The sequence below is a fragment of the Phodopus roborovskii genome, unplaced genomic scaffold (genome assembly GCF_943737965.1).
Source record: "Phodopus roborovskii unplaced genomic scaffold, PHOROB, whole genome shotgun sequence".
NCBI lineage: Eukaryota > Metazoa > Chordata > Mammalia > Rodentia > Cricetidae > Phodopus > Phodopus roborovskii.
Genome location: NW_026126558.1, coordinates 1,649,218 through 1,673,055, shown reverse-complemented (window position 1 = coordinate 1,673,055; position 23,838 = coordinate 1,649,218). Strand labels below are relative to the sequence as shown.

General features: G+C 38.6%; 1 protein-coding gene across 1 annotated transcript in view; it reads left to right on the top strand.

The window, feature by feature from the left end:
- Pard3 (par-3 family cell polarity regulator) overlaps positions 1-23,838 on the top strand; it is a 535,997-nt gene that overhangs the window by 311,083 nt on the left and 201,076 nt on the right. The window contains exons 13-15 of the mRNA XM_051201603.1: positions 6,852-7,040; positions 7,713-7,883; positions 17,347-17,497. Coding sequence (XP_051057560.1) covers positions 6,852-7,040; positions 7,713-7,883; positions 17,347-17,497 — 511 coding nt within the window. The remainder of the gene's footprint in view (positions 1-6,851; positions 7,041-7,712; positions 7,884-17,346; positions 17,498-23,838) is intronic.

Genomic DNA, 23,838 nt, shown 5'->3' with positions numbered 1-23,838 from the left:
AGAGTCAGGCTCGGCTCAGGGAGGAAGTGCCTGCTATGTATGCTCATGCTGGCTGGCCCTGGCACCTGGGCAGGGCAAATGTGGCTTGGGTAGGCTGGCCGGCAGTTTCTCCTGCAATAAGTGTATATGTTTACACATATGTATGTTTGTATCTGAAGTTGGCATTTCAAATTAATTATGAACTGTAGTTTACTTAGCGTGTAGAACAACTGCCTGTTTATTTAAAAAAAAAAATGGTTTATTTACTCAGAGTTAGGCTTGACCCCATGCAAAAGCTGACCAGCCTATTGCAGAACTGAAATCAAAGTCATCCATTCACCTTGTTTTACCGCCTATCCCAGTGAGTCCTAGCTGGTCATGAATTTACACCTCAAAAGTTTTAGCAAATCTTGGCCAGAAGAATGTGTGAAACATTTGATTTACTTTTTGAAAAGAAAAAAAAAAAAAAAAAAAAAAAAGGCCTATGACATAAAAGGCCAACACATGGGCAGCCCCAAATTACAAAGGGTCAAAATACCAGTTTTCAACTTCACAAGAATATGAAATAAACATATAATATCCTCTCTGTTGCCTCAATTTCCATGAGAAATCAATAAATGACTGGGGAACTTGAATCCCTTATCAGATAGTAATCTTTGTAGTAGATAGTTTATCCAAATGTCAACTAATATGTCAGCTAATAAAAGTGTTCTGAAGGGTTAGCTTTGATGTTGGATACATTGGGTATGCTAAATGCATTTTAGGTTTGCAACATTTCAGCTTAGAGTAGGTTTATCTAGGTGTAATTCCATGGTGAGTCAAGGGACATTTATGTTCTTATACATCTTTATGTGTGCATATTTATTTTTATCTTACTTATTATTAGTATTATCCACAGCTACAGCCATATCCAGAAGCATTTGCAATATAAATACTGAAAGGAGGATTTGCAGTCCGGCTATGGGATGAGTGACATTTCTCTATGGCTTTGAATCTTACTGACTTCTGTGGCTTTTTCAAAGCATAATATGATTAAAATCCTTCATGTGCCCACACTGATTTTTATCCACTCTTTGCTGAATGTAAAGGTGCTGGAAAGACAAACAGAGCTGACTCACTAAGGGATTGAGTTGAAATTCCTCTAGTGTGAAAATGACTGCTTAATGTTTCTGACATATTTTCCTGGAAATATTTTCATTATTTGTTATCAGTCATCATCTTTGCAGTGATATACTTGGTACCTTTGGAGCATGTACATTTTTTATCTTTAAAGTTTTTTTCTGTTGAAGTCTGTAATTTCAATATAGATAGAATGTTGCAAGACTATTCTGAGTAGATCAATCACTTCATGTAATTTTTTTTTTATTCTGTACTGTCAGAATTCCAGGAAGTTCTCTTCAACCACCTCCTCCATTGTTAACATTTTGCCACATTCAACATAGTTTTCACCCTTTTTCCTACACACAGTCTTCATACCATTCTCTCTGAAACAGTTTTTCTGAATTGACAGTAAAATAGTTATGTGATTGGTCTTTTTTTTCTTTACTCCTTTACTCTTAAATGTCTCAATGATAGGACATTTTCTTATTTTCAATGAACTGACATTGGTTTCAGAGTGCTCTAACTAACAATAGTTGTTTCACAATAAGTGAGAATGGACCTCTAGGCTACACTCCAGTCATGGTGTGGTGTGGCATGTATCTGTTATCTTGTGTCTGGACCATTCCTTTCTTGTCTCTTTGTTTTACATTTTTGTAAAACTCTAAGAACATCCCTTAAAGAGCACATGATTTTAAGAATATGTCTTAACTTGGGATTTTGTGATTTTTATTTGTATGCTTTTCTGAGCAGATGTTGCAAGTTAATGACCATTATTATTATCAAACAACAACAACAAAAACTAAAGTCTTTAAAAATATCTGCTATTTATCGAATAGGGAATTAAAACAGTAAGTCCAGATATAAGATTTTGACTTAATAAGCAGGTCTGATGGTCCTAGCACAGGGGAGGCTTAGGTAGGAGGATCTTCATGCCACGTCCTGCTTAGAATAATGTTGGGTAAAGCCAGTCTAGGAAACTTAAAAGACCATGTCAAACAAAGCAAAACAAAACAAAACAGAATAAAAAAAAAAAAAAAATCAAAGGTTTGGGACACTAAGGTTTCAGCTCAGTGTTATATACTAGTTTGTGCAACATCCTGAGTTCAATCCCCAATTCCTACAAAAATAAACAACGATAACAAATAAAGAATCTAAATAATGAATCTCAGAAAGATGTGTTCAAATAACATACATCAAATGTTCATGCTTCATCTGATAAATAAAAATGTGAAGATGGTCATAGTGATGCACTCCTGTCATTTTGTCACTCAGTAGATGGAGGAATGGGGAACCAAGATTTTGAGGTCATTTTCATGTAAATAGAGAGTACATAGCAAGCCTGGGCTATATGATCCCATCTCAAAAGAATTTCTTTTTGATCAAGATACAGATTTTAAACTTGACTTGTGTTTAGTTTATCCAAAATTCTTTTTAATAACAAAGACAATTCTATTTTAAAAAGTCTTTCTTTTAATTAAAATGGCAGCATTCTGCTCATATTTGTCTACAGTCCCTGCACGGTGTGTTCTCTCTCGATCTCTTGTGAACATGTTTCTTGGGAATGTGCTGATGGCTGCTCTTCCTGATGGCTCTCATGCAGTCACATCCACCCTGTGACCCCAGTTCCATCCTATACAGCCACTTCTTCCCTGTGACCCCAGTCCCATCCCCTGCCCCACCAACCTCCCTGTGCCCCTCCCACACGCACCGTGTTTGTCTTCGTTTTAATGGCACACTAGGTTTCTTGATTACAAAAATAATAACATTGACTATAGAAAATTAGGCCATGCAAAAGAAAACTACCTGCAATTCTGTGACTTTATTGTCATGATATTTTACTCATAATTTCCATTTCATATAAATAAAGCCAGTCTATGTCCTGTCTCGTGTGTCTGTGTTGGAGCTGTAAGTGACATGTCTTTCACACTACCCAAGATTGACACACCATCAAGCCTTCCCCTTTGAAGTTTCTTGCTAATACAGAAAAGAAATTAAGCAATTTACAAAAGTCACTGTAAAGACTTTGATGGGCAAAGCATTGGAAGTTAAGAAAACCCTCATTTCTTGCAAACCTAAATTTCTCATCATAAAAATATTTTTATATCACTAAATGTTTTTCTAAGACAATTTAATTAATTGAGTGATAAATGCTCTTTAAGTATACGATGATTTACTAGTTAATTTTGTGTCAGCCATTTAGAATCTGTTTGTGGTAGCTGTAATAAAGGCAGCCAGAATCCTCACAAATCTTTGTGCATGGCCACAGCCAGTATTTACTGCAATATGCAATAAACTTAGAGGCTCTTAAATTGCCTTCTGAATGCTCTATCTATTTATATATTCACCTCTCATTTTCGGACATACTTCTCCCTCCCTCCCTTCCTTTCTGTCCTCCCCTCATCTCTCATTTTGAAGTCAGACTTTCTAGGAGCTCAGGTTGACTTTGTGCTCAGGGTCCTTCTGCCTCAGCCTCCAAAGTTATAAGGCTATGGGTATGCACCACCATTCCCAATCTTTAACATTTGGGTAATTTCCAATCCGTTTAAACTTTCTTAAATTGATGTTTGGGTAACAGGGCTTACTTATTGTTCTGTTCTTTCTTAGTGAATGTTTTGGTCACCTCCCTTTTGAGTTTGATGTGGGGGTATCTGTCCTTCGTTAGTGATCTACTATTTATTAACTCAGTAGACCAGGACTCCTGGGTGGGAACTTTGTGCACTGCAGTCTCTTGGTGAGCTTTCACTGAGTGCTTCTCCCAAGGTATAGTGCTCTGTGGTTACAATCTTTTCCCTTTGTTTTTTTTTTTTTTTTCTTTCCACAATATTTTATGCATTTTTTATCTACCGGAGCCTAGAGGTTTGTTGTTTCCCTCTCTTTAGGAAAAGACATATTTAGGGTTCACTGTAGATTCCTAGTCCCACATAGACAGCCAGGGTCTCAGAGCTCCTGGGACTATTGTTGACAGAAGAACAAACTCTAGGTTTTGAGGAAGTCTAGTGACTATTTTTCTTCCTCATTGGACATGGGAGGTATCCTTCTGCTTCTCTGAGGATAATGGACAACCAGGTAGCAGGGGCCCCTTTTCTAACAAGCTCGACAAAAATACCCTTTGTTTTCCAGACACTAAATGGCAGAATTGTCAGAAGAGACCAGGGAAGAACTGCAGTCAAGTTTGATGGAAAACTTGTTCATGCTTTACAGACAGACAGACAGACAGACAGACAGAAAGATAGACAGACAGACAGAAAGATAGACAGACAGACAGACAGACAGACAGACACACACACACACACACACACCTATTTTCCATGTGAGCAGAAAACTTGACTTGAGCATGTTAACATTTGTTTCTGAAGTGAGACCTCAAGTCCATTGGTTGGAAAGGCATAGCTTCAGTGGCATAACAAGAAGTTGGAAAGTAGTTTCTGTTAGGTCAGAACACACAGAGATGCTGCACAAAGCTCAGCTTTGTGGAGCTTTTTATAATGTCACATCTTAAATGTTCTTTGAAGAGAAACTTGTAAAAGTTACTGCCAAAAAAACTAATTTCTAAAAGCTGGTGTTAATTTCAATCTTGTTCAAGAGCCAAGTGGATTAATAATGAAATGCTAATGGAGCTTACAGTGTCTCCCTTCAATATTCTTAACGATAATAAAGTCTCAAGGTTTGATATGAGAACTGTAAGAGACAGCCCCACCCCCACCCCCTGCTGCCTCTTGCAGTTTTCCTAGTAAGTGACACTGCCAAGCAAGGCAGTGGGGAAGCGTGCCCACCTTGATTAGCCTTTTTCTTCATGAATTCACTCAGCTCCTTGTCTTGATTTTTCAAGTAGGAAAAAAAATGAGAATTTTAAGCCTTTGTAAAAAACATTATGGAAATGTTGAAATCAGTAAACATGAGAACGCTAAACTGAAGATCTAAATCAGTCAATGACAATTAAGATCCTTTGGATTTGAGGGAAGGAATGTTAAGGGTGAGTCCTTGTGTTCACTAAATACAGCTGTGATTCTTTTATCTTAGCAAAAAGCTGAGGAGCTAGGGCTTTCATGACCTTTCAAATGCAGCATTCTCTGTAATAGAAATATGGGTCAACAAAAACTGTTTATCTCTTAATTGCTTCTGAATTCCAGATACTGCAGGGCAGTTGTGTGTCTTGGAATTATTGATGCTATTATTTTCTTTTAAATACAAAACTTTATCCATGTGGTGTGTTCTTTTAAGTATTATTACTGTGGTTTTCTGTAGTGCTGGGATGAACCTGGGTCTTTGCACATGCTTGCTGGGCCAGAGTTCTTGCATTGAGCTGCTCTAAGCCTCCACATGGTAGTTTTTTTATATTTACACTAAGATTGTGATAGTTGTTCACAGAATAATTACTTAGTGTTTTAATTGTTTGGATGCAGATAAATTAAAGCAATGACAAATGACATGAACATTTGTATTTATAGAATGTCACCTGTGTATAAAGATATTTCTGTATAATAAATGTGTGAAATAGCAATATTTTGATACAGTCATTTGACCTTGTTTTATCCCTCAACTCATTGGTTTTGTTGTACTGAATTGTAATTATTCTCTGGGAATATTATAAAGATAAGAAAGTGTTTACAATGAGCTGACAAGCTCAATTTGATGGTAAATATTTACTTCACATAGGTCATGTGTTTTAAACATTTATTTTTCATTTTTTACTGCATAGTTTTCATTTTCTAAAAAGATTGTGATTTTTTGTCATTGAAAACCTCCTCCTCCTTACTCACTGTCAGACTAGTCTTTGAAATGTTTCTAGGAATGTTCTCCTGTGTAGCCAGGCATGTAGGCCAGCATCAGACTGAGACTCCCTATCATGGAGCCCCTGCCTTATCATCAGTGATACATTTACACACACACACACACACACACACACACACACACACACACACACACAATGGAAACATTGTTTTACATGTAATGTTATTTGGGATTTTAAAGGTTTGAAATAGCACATTGTTTATATTATCTTTTTTTTAAGTCACAGGTGAATACTGTTCTTCTAAAACTTTATTTAATTAAGAAATCAAGAGTAAATGTGAAAGTCTCATTCTCTTTTAAATTATTTTATAGTTATTTAATTTGAGTTCTTAGGATTTTTCAAAAATTGGGTAGGGTACAAAGAAAAATTAAGAAATCAATCCTGTTTCCCTTCTCTATAATAGCCAAGTTTTAGGAGTAATCAAGAATTGTTTGAAATCTGTCCTTTTAGGATAAGTGATAGATCACCATACTGTCATTCTCTGTAATTGATGGTATGTTTTGAATGGCTAAATGGATGTTGAAGCAGTGTTTGAAAGTTGGGAAAAGAGAGCGACTAACTTGCAGGCCACACTGGGTTCTATCTTTCCTAAATTGATGCTTGATGAAACTTCTGGTTTATCGAATTTTCTTTTTCTTTTAACTGTGTTTCTCTCCTAGTTAATAATATAGAACAGAACAAAGACTTTACTTACTAGCCCAAGACTTTAGAAGTCTACACATCCGTTCTGTATTAACCCTGTGTTTCTTAGAATGAGTTGCAACATTTGGTGCAATGTTGATTTAAGTATAGCCTGAAGCTGTCCACAGAAAGGGTCAGGTGTAATCTTGAAGGACAGCTTTACCATCATCATGGATCCTGTCATGGGGTGGAAATAATCTGCCCGTGCTGATCAGAGAACTACCCTTAAAGGTCTATAGTGTGATAGTGAGAGAGGCATTCATTTTTTAATAACCTGTGTAATTCTTTCCCCTTTTAGAAAGGTGAAGATGAGGACATTGTTCTCACTCCTGATGGGACCAGGGAGTTTCTGACTTTTGAAGTTCCACTTAATGACTCAGGATCTGCAGGGCTTGGTGTCAGTGTCAAAGGGAACCGTTCCAAGGAGAACCATGCCGATTTGGGAATCTTTGTGAAGTCCATTATTAATGGCGGAGCTGCATCCAAAGTAAGCACCTGTTAGCCTGGTTCAATCTGTCCCACTACAAGGCTTTCTCACCCACTTCTTTCTGACCTCCACATATGTTCTGTTAGTGATATTTTCTTTCTTTGTAGAACACCTCCCTTGACCAAACACCAAGGAAAGGGCTAGTGATATATTATTGAGGGAGATGGAGCTCATCACTATAACTCTTCATTTTAATCTCACATAACCCACAATCTATAGTCTTCTTAGTTCAGTGAAGATATGTGCAGAGGCTAAGCACAGGTCATGGGCTGGGGAGAAGGTTCTTTTGTCACCACTGCTGGTAGGTCATTTGCTCCTTCTATGCCTCCAGTAACTTCCCTGGCAGTTGGTTGAGACCACTTTTCTGCAGTTGTCTTGACTGTCATGGATCTTCCTTATAAATCAGCTGGGTGGGTGTTTCTAAAAGCAAGTGAGTGATGATCACTTTGTGTTCTTTGAATTAGTATTCCATTTTAGTTAGCAGATTATAATAATGACTCGGGGATGCCTAAAAGACTAAAATAGATAGGCCTCAACAGCTGCTTGCAATGTGATTAAAGCCCCCAGATCCTTTTTTTATTTTCTCTCTTGCTTTAATTATTTAAACTTGAATAAAAGCAATCTCTTTTTCAAACTATTTAGCACTACTCACTTTACTTTCCTTCCTCACAGGATGGAAGGCTAAGAGTGAATGACCAGCTGATAGCTGTGAATGGAGAGTCTCTGCTGGGCAAAGCCAACCAGGAGGCCATGGAGACCCTGCGGAGGTCCATGTCCACTGAGGGCAACAAGCGTGGCATGATCCAGCTCATTGTGGCCAGGCGAATCAGCAAATGCAATGAGGTGAACACAGGGTGTCTCCTAGAAAAGTCATCACATCTCCCTGGCTTGCTGGCAATATTTTGTGGGCTTGCCCATAGATGTTGTGGTTTTTTTTGTTTTTTGCTTTTTTTTTTTTTTCTAAAGCATAGTCTGAGCTTTCTGTGGAAGATGACTTTAAGCTTTGGATTTTCCTGTGCTAGAGTTACAAGTATATACCACCATTGGTTTTACAATGTCTAGGACCAAACCCAGGGCTTTATAAATGCTGTCAAGGGCTCTATGAACTGACCTCCAGCTCCAGACTCATGTGTTTTATTGATTTTTGTGGTCAAAGTTTTTAAGAATGTATTCTGAATATTCCTGTTGCAACTCACATGATAGTGTCTCAGAGCTTCTTGTAGCTCGCTGAATATCATTTGGAAAGCAGGTCCTGTAGTTAATAGTCTTGCAGGAAATGTTAGCTCTCCATGGAGTGAGAGAACCAGGAAGAGAGAGCTGCTTGCTTTGCTTATATAAAGTGGCACACCTCTGTGTAATCCTATAATGGAGAGAACTTGCCTTTTATCCATGTTCTTTTGTGGGTGGCAGTGAAAAACAAACATCTTTGTCTCCCAGAGATGAGTGGAAGATGTCTACTTTCTCTGGCCTCTGTGGAGCTGATTGTTTTGAAAGTACTGTTTTCTCATAGATCTCACCTAGATACAGAATGTATGGCAAACATACCGAACTGGATGCACCATGCCATCACCCAGGATTTCTTGCAAACAAACAAAATCAAACACTAGTAAATGTGATTGGCAATGACTGTAGGACCAGGGCATCCTATTTGGAAAGGTTTGATCCTTGACTTTCCTAAAGGAAAGGAAAGAAATTTTCTCGCAGAGAAATCATCGGAAAGTTAAAAATAAACGATACATAGATCTGTTTGTAAATACTATCAAGCCACAGACTAAATTTTCAATGATATAGCATCCATAGATAATGGGCCAGTTTCTAAAAAGGAATATGTTGAAAATTTAAGGTTGGTTGTTTGTATTCTCACTGTTGCTCAAGTTCCCACATTTCAGAATAAAGTAAATTACAGCTGAGTCATTGAAATTGGAAAAGCATGTGTCTAGAGTCCCAGGGCTCAGATGTTGAGATGGAGGCAAAGACAAAAGGATCTCTGGAAGCTTACAGGCTAGGTACCTTAGTGTGTGCAGCAGCAAACAATAAATAGGACCCTCTGTCAAGCAAGTTAGATGGCAAGGATCCACAGCCGCTCAGAACACCGTACATGTGATGACTCATTGGCACCCATACTCACGCAAATAAATGTGTGTACACCATACCCATGCAAACAGTCAGAAATAGACATTGAAAAATAAATGGCCTGTGGGTTTTGTTTTGTTTTTTGTTTGTTGGTTTTCTTTTTTAGTTAAAACACTTTATTTAGAGATTTGGGAAAAAGCTGGAGAGGTTCACACTATCTGCTGTCCTCCACTGGGCATATTTTGGAAGTCTACCCATCACTAAGAGCCTGTGCTCTTAAAGCAACATAATGGTCACTTACTGGGAATACAATCCTATTTTGCAAATTGAATGTCACTAGAGCACTGTATTATCAAGTAGAAGGAACTAACCTCAATGGGACCATTGGCTTATGCTTTGTCTTAGTCACTGTTCTATTGCTGTGAAGAGATACCATGACCTAGGCAACTCTTCATAAGAGAAAGCATTTAATTAGGGCCTTTCGAACAGTTTCAGAGGTTTAGTCCATTATCATTATGGTGGAGAGCATGGCAGCAGGCATGGCAGGCATGATGCTAGAGGAGTTGAGAGCTACATGCTGATCTGCAGGCAGAGAGTGCCGTGGCCTGGCATGGACTTTTGAAACCTCAAATCCACTTCCTGGTGACTATGCTTCAAATATGTGAACATATGGAAGGCTTTCTTATTCAAACTGATACATGCTTGCATTGTTTTTATTTGCCAAATATGGAATGAGCCAGCCATAATTATTAAGTCAACTTCTGAAACAAAGAATAATATAACCTTAAGTAAAATCCTCAGAAAGGAAACATATAGGACAGACATTTGTTGGTATGGGAAGAATATAATTCTGACTCAGAGAGTCCTGTAGCCTTGCAGGACTGTCCTTCATTATTCTATTTGTGATGCTGCTGGTGGACACAGGATCTCACACTTGCTGGGCACATACTCTCATTGACTTGCACCTCAGCTTTCCATGCCTTGAATGGCAGTTATTTTTGTCAAATATTTGTTTACTGTTTTTATTCTAAGTTGTGTAGGGTGATAATCCCTCAGGATAGTGTGCAACACATGTGTCTATGTTAGATATTTCCTTTTAGAGAAATGAGTTGTTTCTGATTCAAAAGGGAAATAGTCAGTTGACAGATGTATATTGAGCATCTACTGTGTGTCGGAAAATGTGTTAGATGCTGGATGCATAGCAGTGTCTATTCACAAATATATCATTGCCTTGATCTCCTTAAATCAAGATCTAGAGGCCAAGAAGTCAGCACCATGGGAAGATGCCACTGCACAAGCATGAGGACCTGAGTTTTGATCCCAGAACTGGGGACACAGAGATAAAAGAGTGTGTGGGTTCTGGAGGTCACAGGCCATCCATCTGTCTGAATCTCAGAGCTCCAGGTTCAATAAGAGACTCAGACTCCAATGAATAAAGGAGAGAGCTGTCGAAGATATCAGCTTCTCCCCACACACACGCACACGCACATGCACGCACTTGCCTTCCCCCACCCCCTTCAGAATATGGAATGTTGTGGAAAGTTTTTGCAGTAAGGAATGACAATGAAGACCCTTCTTTCTGTAGGATTCTGATTCCCCAAGAGCAAAGCAATCCTGTACCAACTTGAAAATGTTTTGATAAAGACATTGATTTGTTCCATTTTGCCCTATGAAAGATGTGAGTTTAGAATCCCCACTGAAATATCTCTGTCACATTTACTTCTACATTTGAATTTATGTGAATGAAGATGATTTAAGTACAGGAACAACTGCAATAGACACAGACAACACAGGTACTCTGCTCTCCTCTGCTAACATTTCCTACGTGTCTGTTTCTTACTGTTTGTTAGGACACAGTAAGCTTACAACACAAATGTGTGTGTGTGTTGTGTGTGTGTGTGTGTGTGTGTGTGTGTGTGTGTGTGTGTGTGTGTGTGTGTGTGTGTGTGTGTGTTACTGTGAGTGCCAAAATTTCTGTCTAAGAAAGTAGAGAAGCTATTTGTACTGACAGGATTTTAATGAATTATGTAGCCAGAGGAGCTGCGTGTTTGTGTTCCCAGGAGGCCTCACATGTGTTTTTGCTGGTGTAGCATTTATATCAATCACTTCAGATAAATTTTCTGTCTGAAACCTAGAGAGGGATCATGTAATTTATGCTATAGTTAGCATGAACGTCCTCCTAGCCCATCATGCTTCCATGGGTGAGCCTCAATTCAAATGATGTGTTTGAACTCTACCCTTGTTGGTTTGAGAGTCCAGTCTGGGACCATAGTATAATGTCTCACCCACTGCTCTTGAATCTCAGGGCTTGTATCTGTAATGTCTTATTAAAGAAGTTGAGAATTTGTGAAAGGAAGCTTGTGCATTTGGCCTTGTGGCTCCTTTCCTCATACATGGGGGTGCTATATATATGGTGTGTGTGTGAGAGAGTGTGTGTGTATGTGTGTGAGAGTGTGTGTGTGTGTGTGTGAGAGAGAGAGTGTGTGTGTGTGTGTGTGTGTGTGTGTGTGAACACTTTCCTCTGTTGCTTGTAAATTTTTTGAGATAGAATCTCTCAACAGTAACCCAACAGTTTTTGGGTTTGGCTCGACTGGCTGGCCTGCTAGTCTCTCAGATCTGCCTGGGACCTATATCCACCTAACCCCACTCCCCAGCACTAGGGACACTTCAAGCAGCTCTAGAGATTGATTCTCAGTAGCTAGTTCTTCTACAGACGACTCTCTATCCACTAAGCAAATTGATCTCCTCAGTGCTCCAGGATAGATAACGTTCCATGTCACACAGCCTCAGGGTCAGGCTGTTGTGGCCTCTGGGCCCTAGTGCCGTCCTTATTGTTCCACCTGCTCAAGCTCAGTTTCATACACGGTGCTGCTCCCTTACTGAGGCTCTCTCTACCTTGATTCTATCTGCTGCCACTACCTTTCTATGGTAGCTAACACCCTCCATTAGCCTTTCAATTTCAGAATTTTCTCTCCACTGTGTTTTTATAGTCCCTTTATTCCCTTTACTCCTGAAGGATGATAGGGCATTTTTAAAAATTATGCTCCACTACCATTCACTCCTGAAGGATGAGGGGAATTTTAGATATAGTTTGGTTTGTTTTTGTTTTTGTTTTTGTTTTTTTCTGTCTTTGTTTTTTCTTTTTTCTTCCTTCTGATTTGGAATGCATGAAACAGGAAAACAAAATTGATGTCATTTACCCCAAGCGAGAAATGTGTTGCATTCTAAAGGAGGCTAGAAGGGACTGGTAACTCCCTATCTTGTACTCAAAATAATCTATATATGAGAAGGAGGCTGGTATTAAACATTGAAGAAAATGGATATTTGCAGAAATTGCTATAATTCAACATTGCATAGTTATTTCAGTATGTCTGTTAGAAGAAATTTTATATAAAGCCTTATTTTAGCCTAAATAAAGAGCTGCCTGGTGAACTTATGTCTTACACCTCATATGAGGCAATTTGGACATTAATGACTGCTTCAAAATTAATTCTTTCCCTAGATTTAATCCTTTTAGAATCAAAAAGTGTTGTAGAATAGGAAAGGGCCTATCATTGCTGATTCTTGCCCTGTGTGTTTTAAGAGGTGGATTCAGATAGGCCAGTAAAGTGAGCAGGGGACATCTGCTTTGCACAGTGAGTCCTTTAGAATCAGGGACACCACTATCCCCTGTTGAATCTGACTGACTGTGTCCTTACTCAGTGCTGTGAGAGGAGCATGGGAAACTTGTGTGAACTTAGAGCCAACTGAGTTCTGGTTCTTCTACAAAACGGCCCGGTAACCTGGAGCTTGTACTGGAAGCTTGCTTTCACCACCTAAGGACTTGAAGGACTCTAAATGACATTGAGCCCTAAAACTCCTCAGCTGGCTGTCTAGCTTCAAGTGGGCAGCCCTGAAATCATGTACACATAAGCAACAATATATGGACTGAGAAGGTTGCATCTGCATATTTTAGCATAATGATCATTCTTAAAGGCCATGAATTTCTGCGGGGTGGGAAGGAGGAAAGAGGAAGAGGAGGATTATATAATTAGATTTTAATTAAAAAATATTAAAAGACAAAAACCTTTTTCTCAGATTTGAAATATACCTATGCATTATTTACTTCAGGTTTCTCCACCCTTTGAACACTAATTTTTTCCACATTAGCTCTGTAATCTAGGTCAAATGGCATGCAGTGGTGGATCCAGTATTCAAGACCTCTTCCACATAACCTAGTGTGCCATTTTCAGGGGAATCAGACTCACCCACTCTTTATTCAACTATCCATTTCACCAGTGCCTGCTTTATGGTAAACAATGAGGTTAAAATATAAACAGATATGTTTATAAAATGAAATTTCAAATAATGAGATTTCTCTCCTTATTACCTAGGATCTGGTGAGGGGAGATTAGGCTGTTTCTGCACTAGCTTTCTTACATTTCAGGCAGGAGTGGTGGGGTCCAGGAGTTCATTCTCTTTATGTGAAAAGCTTCATTTGACTCACTAATGCAGTCTTAGAAAAAGACAAGATACACTCACACAATTGTATTAGCTTCCTTATTAAAAAAATAACAAGTTTTTAGCTTTTCATAAGAAGAAAGTATTCCAAATATTTAATTAAAAAAGCATGCTCGTTGGAGAATATCCAGTTGATTATTATTAAAAAGATGTTACTGCCATTTAAAAAAGCAGCATATCTTCTGAATATTTTTTGAAAGCATAATATTCTTATATTGTTATTCTTTTTGATTATTACCAACTTTTATGCTTGTACATACAATTATAATAATGATTCATAGGGTCCTTTATTACTGACCTAGCTTATTAGTTCCTTTGCATAGTGACCACAAAGAGAAATAAATTCCTGGTCAGTCAATCAAGAAATAAGGTATTTTACATTCTACAGAATGGTTCCTGTGCTGGAAACAGCTGCTATTCTTTTCTTGGTAGATCAACAGTCTGTTCTAGAGACCAGTGAAAAGGTCCTCCCAGCTCTGCTCTGCCCTTGGCCTAGGTGGGTAAAAATGCAGATTTCTGCTTTTTGAACAGATGGTACTGCCTGAGAAGTGCAGCTGTGTTTACATTCATTTTCCTAATTCTATTAATTTTTAAATTTACATTTTATTTTTATTTAATTTTTATTATTTTTAGTAAGTTCTAATGTAAAGGCTGGCGAGTCATGGACTAGTGGGAATGTTTTTCATAGGCCCTGCATATCCTCTGCATGGCCAGCAGACCTCCTGACACCTTTTGATACTTGATTTCTTGTAGGAAAAAAAGGAGAAAAAAATAATCGAAAGATTTTAATTCCAACAGTTTTCCTATTCCTTCTCTCAAAACTGGAGAAATTAGCCGGCTGTGATAGTACATGTCTTTGGTCCCAGCTCTCAGAAGGCAGAGGCAGACAGATCTTTTGAGTTCAAGGGTGGCCTGATCTACAGAGGGAGTTCCAAGACAGCCAGTACTACACAGAGAAACCCTGTCTCGAAAATACAAATACCCCCCCAACGTAAAAATAATAAAAGCTGGAGAAATTGCCACTGTGTTCCCCAGTACACATGAGGTGCAAAGACAGTCAGATCTCTGAGTTAGAGGCCAGTTTGATCTCTACAAAGTGAGTTCCTACTAGCTAGGACTACAAAGTGAAACCCTGTCTCAAAAACAAAGCAAAACAATGAAACTGCAATAAAACTGGAAAATTAACAGGCGTTCTAAGTTCTGTTAAATATTTATATAGTAGACTATTGATGGCATCATTTAAATCTGTCTTTTCATATGTAAATTAGACATGGTTAAGGTAGATAATCTTTACATGTGTGCTCCTTAAGAACAGGCATCTTAAGTTATTTTTTTTTTTCTTTCTACAAAACCTGCTCATTCTTTTTTAATGGAATTGTATTTCACTTAATAGACCCTTAACATATTCTGTTGGCATACTTAATTTTTTAAAATAAAGACTATTTATAAAGGCTTTTTGTTTTATTTTTTTCCAACAGAAAATTGTTGAATTGTATAGTGGAGCTAAATTTATTTTTGAAAGCAAATGTAAGGATTTTTTTTTTTCATTTTGTGTTTCCTGATAAAATATCCTATAGCAAGCAAACTTGTTTCTAGAGAGACTTGCAAGGTAACATTTTTTATATATATTATCATTTAAAATTAACAAGGTTTTTGGTTTTGTTTCGGTTCCTTTCTTTCTTATGCTGCTATGGACTCTGAGGCCCAGGGCATTCTAGGCAAACACTCTGCTATATAGCTACTCAACAGGTCTAAAAGCAGAGTTTTCAAAGAACACACTTGTCCTGAAAGGTACAGGGAATACACTTTTTGTTGTTGTTGTTGTTGTTGCTTCCTCACAGGATCTTAGATTTGAGGTATCACGGTCCTTTAGACATTATTATTTTATGTCTTTGAATCACAAACCTTGAATGTTTTACTTGTCAGTTAAGCTGTTAGTTGTAATATGTAGTCTCAAGAGAAAACTAATAAAACAAACCCTGATTTCACAGTTTAAACCATATTAGTCCAATTCACTGCAAGTTTATTATTCTGTAGCTTGATGATCCCTACTTATAATTGTGTTGACCCTTCAATGGGTTTCACCTCTCCAGTTCTTCTCAAACTGGAAGGGGTAAGCCTACAGGTTGTAACTTCATTAACTATCTCATTATATAAACACAGGATAGTTTCTAAAAAGAACAATCTGTTCTGTGAAAGGTAGCATACCAGCACAGCTTCCTGTTTAATGGTGTAAGCTCTCTGCTTGTCTGAAGTTTCTGTTCATTTCAGGTCCTCTCTGCCTGGCTCTGTGCCTGTACCACCACTCCAGGGAGCTAGTCAACATGGGTCCTTATGGTTCCTGTGGTGCCTGACACTTCACCAAGTAAAGCGTTTAAGACTTTCCTAACATGGGCATCTTCTTCTGGCTATCTCTATGGAGAAGATGACTTGTAGGACAGTTTTGATAAGAATGACTATGTACTATTTCAGTCCACAGCCATAGAGACTGACCTTTTTAAAAAAAGACATTTTTTTTTTTCTTTTTAATCGTTTAAAACGTAATCTCCTGCATACCAGGCTGGCCTCAAACTCATTCTGTAGCAGAGGATGACCTTGAACTTCTGAACTGTCTGTTTCAAGGGCTGCAATTATAGTTGTGAGCTACTATATTCAGTTTATTCAGTGCTGGAGACTGAGCCCAGGATCTCATCAGGTCAAACAAGCACTGTAGGAACAGAATCACACTCACAGCTCTTGACTTACTTCTCTTTACTCAGTAGATTTCATGAATTTGCTTAATGCTCATGTCATTATGTGTTGCATCAAAATACTTGGTCCTAAACTGGGGAGATGATTCAGTGAATAATGTACTTAGATGTTAATACCATAGCTGAAAGCCAGACAGACATGGTAGCTGCCCATTACATTAGAACTCTTGAGATAGTGGTTGGAAGTTCCCTAAGCAAGATAGCTAGGTTTACTAATGGCAGTGAGCAAACTCCAGATTAAGTGAAAAACCCTGCCTCAATAAAGTGGAGAGTGAGCAAGGAAGATACCCAAGGTCAACCTCAAACCTCCACATGAACACTAGAACACAGGAACCTACACACACCCGAATCTCGTATATATGATGCATACACATTATACATATATATGTGCAAACATGTCTGAGTCTTTCATACTCTTCTGTGCCTTTTTAAGATGTTTCTCAGTTATTGCCTCAAACTTAGAGATTGCCTTACAGTTATACAACAAGTCTTGATTTCTACAGAATTTAGATTCAATGTGTTGCTAAAGGTGCCTAAACTGAAAACTAGAGGAGACAAATGTGTTTCTGTCCCATAGGTACAAAACTAAGCAACCCAACATCTCCTTTGACAAGGCCTGCCTTTTGCAGAGTGACAGGTAGCAGGATTTTTAAATTAAGCAATAACTTGTCTTGACCTCAGGACATGCAGTCAAATTGAAAAAATAAGCAACAAGGTGAAACTTAAAAAAAAAAAATCTTCTAATATACACATTTTTCCTCCTGTGGTTGAAATCTGACAGGGCTTCATAGGAAGTATTTGATAAAGTGCCACTGAAAGTTGGTCATTAGGCCAGGCTGACAGAACAAATTATTTTGGTGTAGGTTGAAAAGTTCTAGTTCATTTGAGGCCTGGTTGGATGCAAGCCTTAGAAAGTTGTTATAGTGGCCCCATGCTGCTAACCAGCCTCCAAGATTCACGTTCCCCTGTCCCTTTCTCTGTAGCTTCGGTCTCCTGGGAGCCCTGCTGCACCTGAGCTGCCCATCGAAACAGAGTTGGATGACCGAGAGCGCAGAATCTCACACTCTCTGTACAGTGGGATTGAGGGGCTGGAAGAGTCCCCCACCAGGAATGCTGCACTCAGCAGAATAATGGGTGAGTCAGGTAAAGCTCTCCTTATCTTTCACCTCATCTCATGTTTATGCTTATCCTGGTTCAGTGGGGGATGGGAATTAATGCAATATTAATATGAAGGAGGCTCGTTGTCTCCAAGTGAAAAGAGAACAGGCTTATTATGGTAGTGGGAAACATGAATGTAAGAAAAGGATCTCCATGCACTGAGTGGTTAAATACGCTTCAGGTCCCCACTGAATGATGAGGACAGAAAGGAAAAAGGTGTGAATGAAATATTTTCAATAATCAAAATATTCTTGTTGAGAACAGTAGGGGAAGATATGTTTTAACAAATGTCAAGGGCCAAGAAGGTGGCTCAGTTTGTAAAATCCTTGCTCTGTGACCATAATAATCTCTTTTTAATCCCCAGAACCCAAATGGAAAAAAACAAAACAAAACAAACAAACAAACAAAAAACAGATGTGGTAGTCCATATTTATCATCCCCATCCAGCCAGCCAGCCAGCCAGCCAGCCAGTTTAGCCTAATGGGCAGACTCCTAACTTCAGTGAGAGACTGTCTCAAAATCAGAGTGGACAGCTCTGAGAAGCAATGTCTAATACTGGCACACATGAGCACCTATACACACACACACACACACCGATTTTAGAAAAGAAATATAGAAGTTATCTCTTAGTAGGACTGATGAGACAGAGGAGTCAGAAATGAAAAATACATGTTTATGTGAAGTATTCATTATTTGGTGGCATTGAATAAAAATCTTTGTCACATTTATGCTTTATCAAAACTTCACTCATACCTTTAATCTTAGCACTGGGTTGTGGAAGGCAGAGGTGCTTCTCCAAATTTAAGGTCACTTTGTTATACATAGAGTTCTAGCCAGCCAGGGCTACATAGTGAGACATGTCTTTACAAACAGCAGCAGCAGCAAGGTCTCTAGATCTTTCGCTCTTCAATGCCTTTGTTGATCCACCCCATGCTGCCTTCTGGGCCCCAGTGGGCCAAGCCATTTTAAGTGACCTTCTTGCTGTAGCTCAGCCTTGTCCGAACAGATCCTGGAAGGGTTGGTTTTACAGAAACTGCTCGTCTGGGGTTTAACTTGAGAGAGTTTTCAGATTTAAAGTATAACTAGTAGTTTTGATGTAAGACAACTTGGATTGATGATTTGTGTTGCAACTCTCTAACTGGGATCAATATGTAAAATAAGAAAAAAACAATAAATATTTATTAAAATAGAATCCTAAATTTAGTTGCACTTTGAGTATATTCAATACAAACCTAATCCAAATACATGTTTCCATTGTGATGCATCATTGAAACAGAGTTTGGTTAATTTGTTGGGGTGTTTATGGAAAGCTGGTGTTGGCAAGGTATGGTGTTAACAGTAGATGCGGGTGAGCTAAGGGGCAGTGTCTATCATCAAAGAGCTTTCTACCGAGTACTGTAAAAAATAGAATATATGTATGTCAGCATGGCTAGTGCACCTTCCTGCCATTTTTCTTCCTCCTCATCTAGCTTTGGAGAAATTGCCAATTTCTCAGTTTCTTGTCTTGGTAAAAGAGATCTGGGATGTGCTCTACCAATATTTTTCTAATTTTACATACCTGGTGTGAGAAAGCCAGGATAGCATCCTAGCTCTTGGTTTGAGCTCTGTGTAGGTGTAAAAGTTATTGCTTGTAGCTTCTAGTTTGGTGTTAGCACTCCTCACTGCTGCTGGGTTATCCATGCTTTCTTGGCTTTGCTGTAGAGCATCTTTGTTGAATCCTTAGCTGTTGACAAAATTTCAGACCCCCTGAGAAACAATGTGTGCATGTGTCCCTGGATCTGTGTGCATACAAAGTGATACGCTGTAATTTCCCCTCTATTATAGGAACATAGGATTTGCCATACTGATCAGCCCATTGGTACAGCAGCTCCTGTAACCTGCATCCTGCCTCCAACCCCTGGTTCTTCAGAGGAAGGCGAAAACCTAACATTCAAACACATACCAACCCCCACCCCAATTTTCACCTAGTGACTTGTTGAAATGTGTGACATGGGTTGAGGAGTACATCATTTTTTCCATATACTGTCACCTAGTTTTGATAGTATTGACCTGTTAGTCCTTTTTCAGCGGGTAACCCAGTCGGCAGTGTTTTCCCTCCCTCTGCTAGGTATGTAATGAACCCTCACACTCATGAGGACTCCCCTTGCAGGCTGGTCCCTCCTGCTGCGCTTGGTGTTGCTCTGCACATGTCCTGGGACATATGGGCTGGAGGATGATATCATACTCAGTAGGCCAAGGCTTCTCAATGCCTTCATTTGTCCATGTCCTTAAGACATGTTTTATATGCTGTACTGGAAGCTAGGAGCCCCATGTGGCTTTTCATAGAGAAATATATAAAATGTTTTATCTTGCTGTTTACAAACTTAAGAGTTATGCTTTTTTTTTTTTTTTTTTTTTTTTTTTTTGCAATCCTTATTCTAGTATTAATGGCCTTAAGGATTGCATGCTACTGGTGAAGTTAGATAAACTGAGGTTAGAAACCTTGCAAAAGAGGTTACTTTGCCACTAGTAGTGAAACAATACCACACATCAGTGTCATGCTTTCATCAGCCTGCTGATTTGTGCTGTCCAATGAATGGACATCTCTCAGCCAGGTCCTACCTGACAAGTTCATGATTGTCTCCTGGGTGTTTTGCCTCACTCCTGTGTAGACCATGGTTTCATGTGATAGAAAAAGACATGTTGAAATCCATGATCATAACACAAAGAAGTACTTAATTTTGTGTGTGCAGGGCAATTTTTCCACAAAGGATACTTTATACATGCAACCAAAGGAATTTTTTAAGGCCTGTGATCATTTCTGAATGGCCATACATCCCAGGAGAGAAGAGACTTCTAAAATTATACCCCCAAAGAAACATATTTTCTAATTGGAAGTATGTCAGATGTCCTCAGTCACACTGTCTCACTTACCAGATAAAAGAAATGTGTCCTAAAACCCCATGATGAGTTTTGCTTTATTTTGACTTTGGCTATTTCCTCTTTCTAAAAATAGCCCTTTTGGGGAACACAAGATCTCATGGTAAGTTTTAGTGGCACCAAATTGACTAAAAGACATCCAAGTGTCTCCAGCGCCTGGAGCCCCTGGTTCCCACTGTAATTAAGACATTTATTCTCTGCCCGTATCACACGCTCGATTCTCTTCTACTTAGGGGTTTACAGACTGGTGTTCAGTAACTTGACTGAAGTGACATATGCTATTTCTGAACCACAGTTTCAAAGGTGTGGTTTTCTGGGCAGTGGGTTCCTCTTTGGTAACAGCTAATTTATCTCTGTCTCTTTGGATCAATCATTCAGAAATGTGACCAAAGGCCAGAGTTAACCACAGTCATGTTTTGGCTGAATTCCCACTGCCATTGATGTCAGTAGAACATGGCTCCTAGTCTTGTATTAGAAAACAACTCATAAGGACTGGGAATATAGCTAAGATCACTGGCCTAGCATGTAAAGTGCCCTGCTCCCAGCATCAAAAAATAGGTAAGTAAGTAATTGAATAGATAGGTAATTAGGTAGATGGACAATAGCCGACCAGGCCAGAAATATCCCTTAGTGAGCCTACTTAGGAGTTTTCCTTTGATAAGCATTGGAAGACTTTTCCAACTATTCAGCAGTAAAAGAATAGGCACAGTTTACCAACATGTTTACTTCATAAAATGCATCACAAATTCATGTTTGGGAGCATAGAACATTATTTTTTTAAGATTATGTCTGCATATTTTGTTCAAAGCGATTTCTATTCTGAGCTAAAATTTTATTTCATTTTACTATTTATCTCAGTGGTTTCTATATTCATACTTTTATGGTGAGTTTAAATAATTATGTTCAGAATATTTTCATTTTGTTAAAAGTTTGATATGGAAAACTGAGACATTGGTGCTGGTTTCATAATGAGTCTTATTGCTGACAGTTTTCATTTATTCTTGATATGCATTATGTTGCATCCCATGTAAATTCATCAATGAATAAATGTCTAGTCAACAATCATCTTGTATGTTATTGTTTCACTTTATGAGATCCTGAATGTTCTTTTTGTAGTCTGTAGATAGTTGATGAAATAGTTGGGGGAAGGGCGGGAATTTAGCAGTTAAAAAACTGAGGCCATGTTGAATCATGATTCAGAGTCTTCTTGCTTATAATATATCAAAGGCCAACAGTGGTCATTAAGATGTCTTGGTGTGTCTCAGTGAAACATGTATCTTTGAACTGTAGATGTCTGATGTCACTGCTGATTTCCAGAACCAGATCCTGGAGTAGTTCTTCAGAGGCAAGCTAAGAGGACAAGAATATGGGTCATCAGATATTGACATCTTACAAAAATGTTAGAATGGAGAGTAATGAGTAATGGAAAAGAGATGTCTTGCCATTTGTGGAGCGTGCACATGTATGAGAGAGAGAGGGAGAGGGAGAGGGAGAGGGAGGGAGGGAGGGAGGGAGATTCAGTCAGTATCTCACGTGCAGTGCAGTGTTCCTACACAAAACAATATATCACACACACATTCAAAAAGGGATTGTTTGACCCAGTCAGTGGTCTATATTTCTTACTAGGCTTTCACTAAGAACATATGCGTCAATATAGGCGTTGCATGTTTCATTTTAAAAGGTATGCAATGTGATTACTCTGTGATATTTCCTTTCCTAAATTTTTCCCTGGATGAGAACTTGGTATTTAATAACATGGCATATGCCTCTCCAGTCAGGGGAAGGAACCCTTGCTTTATGAATTCAATATGGTCATTTTGGAGACAAACTGAGTCTTAAAGGAATGCTTTTTGTGTGTGTGTGGGGGGGGGGATAGTAGTGGAATTTACTACCTGATCTACAAGTGACATTTTGCTGAGCAGGTTTCTACTCTAATATCCTATAACTTGAGTGGAAATAAACTAGTGATTTGAAATCAACACAGGGAAATAATTCCATTTGATTTAATTTTGTGTTATGAGTATTCATAAGAAGCTACCATCTCCACAGTTTATCAAAATGGTACATTTCAATTAAAGTAGGAATTCTTCGTAGCTACTATGTTGAGCAGAGATTTTAATGAACATTCATGGTTTCTCTAAAAGACCACTTAATGCTAAGTAATGATGCCTTCGTGATTTCTAGCAAGGTTCTTTGTAAGAACTGAAAAATATACAACCTAAATGGTTTTCTGTTTCTTTACTGGAACAGCCAGAGAAGGATCTATTATGCTTTAAATTTGCCTTTCCAGTTTATCTGTTCTAATGAATCCTCAGCTTAAAGCTAGAACTAAGACTAATATTAAAATACTAATACATGTTTGTTGAACTATTTTGAAAATTCTTTTTTGATGGGAAAGAGCATATTGCACAAAATGACAGTGAATGAAGACTTGGTATCCCAGTGCAGTTGACTGGACAGATTTGGACATTAGGCTTGGAGGGAATATTTTCTGTCATCCCATGAGGGTGTAGGGAAATTGTCATGGTTCCTTGCCTGCTTGGGAATACACTTTAGTGTGCCATGTCTTACAGTGGTTGTCCTGTGGATTCGGCTTCTTACACGGTGTGCACCTGTGCCAAAATTCTGTCAGTGTATCCATGCTCAAAAAACAAATGGCACAGAATTTTGAAGGAGTGTAGATGATAGAAGATAAGGATGTCATTTGTACTCCAGCATTACCTTTAGGGACATCCAGGGCTTGAAGCATAATTTTGTCTCAAGAATGGTTGTAGTGTGTGAATGTTATGCTGAACTACAAACCTCAACAAACTTTCCTGCAAGGAACTAGACAGAGGACAGAGATACTCAGAGCCTTTCCTAACTGAGTAATCAGACTAGGTGATCCCTCCTCCCAGGCAAGGCCTTGGAGCCTGAAGGAACACATCTGGATCTATGTTAAGCTGTTCTCTTCTAGGCCACTCTCATTTCAAAGCCATTCTCGCTGGCTTGTATGCCAGGTTTGTCAAGTGTCACCTGAAGTCATCATGGTTTAATTTTGCGCCACTTTCTGGGATAAATGCCATTATTCCTTCTAGTAGAAAAGCCATAGCTGCCATTCCAAACCTAGCTCTGATAACTTTCATTAACATTCTCAGCAATACCACCCACATTGGCCATTCATCTGCCCAGGTAAACACAATTAGCATAGTCCTCACACTGAAGTTACCCTGCTCTGAAGGTACTTTTCCTCTCTCATTAGGGTGTAATTCACTAATTACAGAGATGATGTCATCTAAGCACTTGTCTGCCCTACAGTAGTTACCCAGTGCATGAGTAAATAGATGATCATTGTAAGTTTGTGGGGTTTCCTTCATATTTCCTGGGAAAACTTCCCAGAGGACTCATATCAAAGAAGC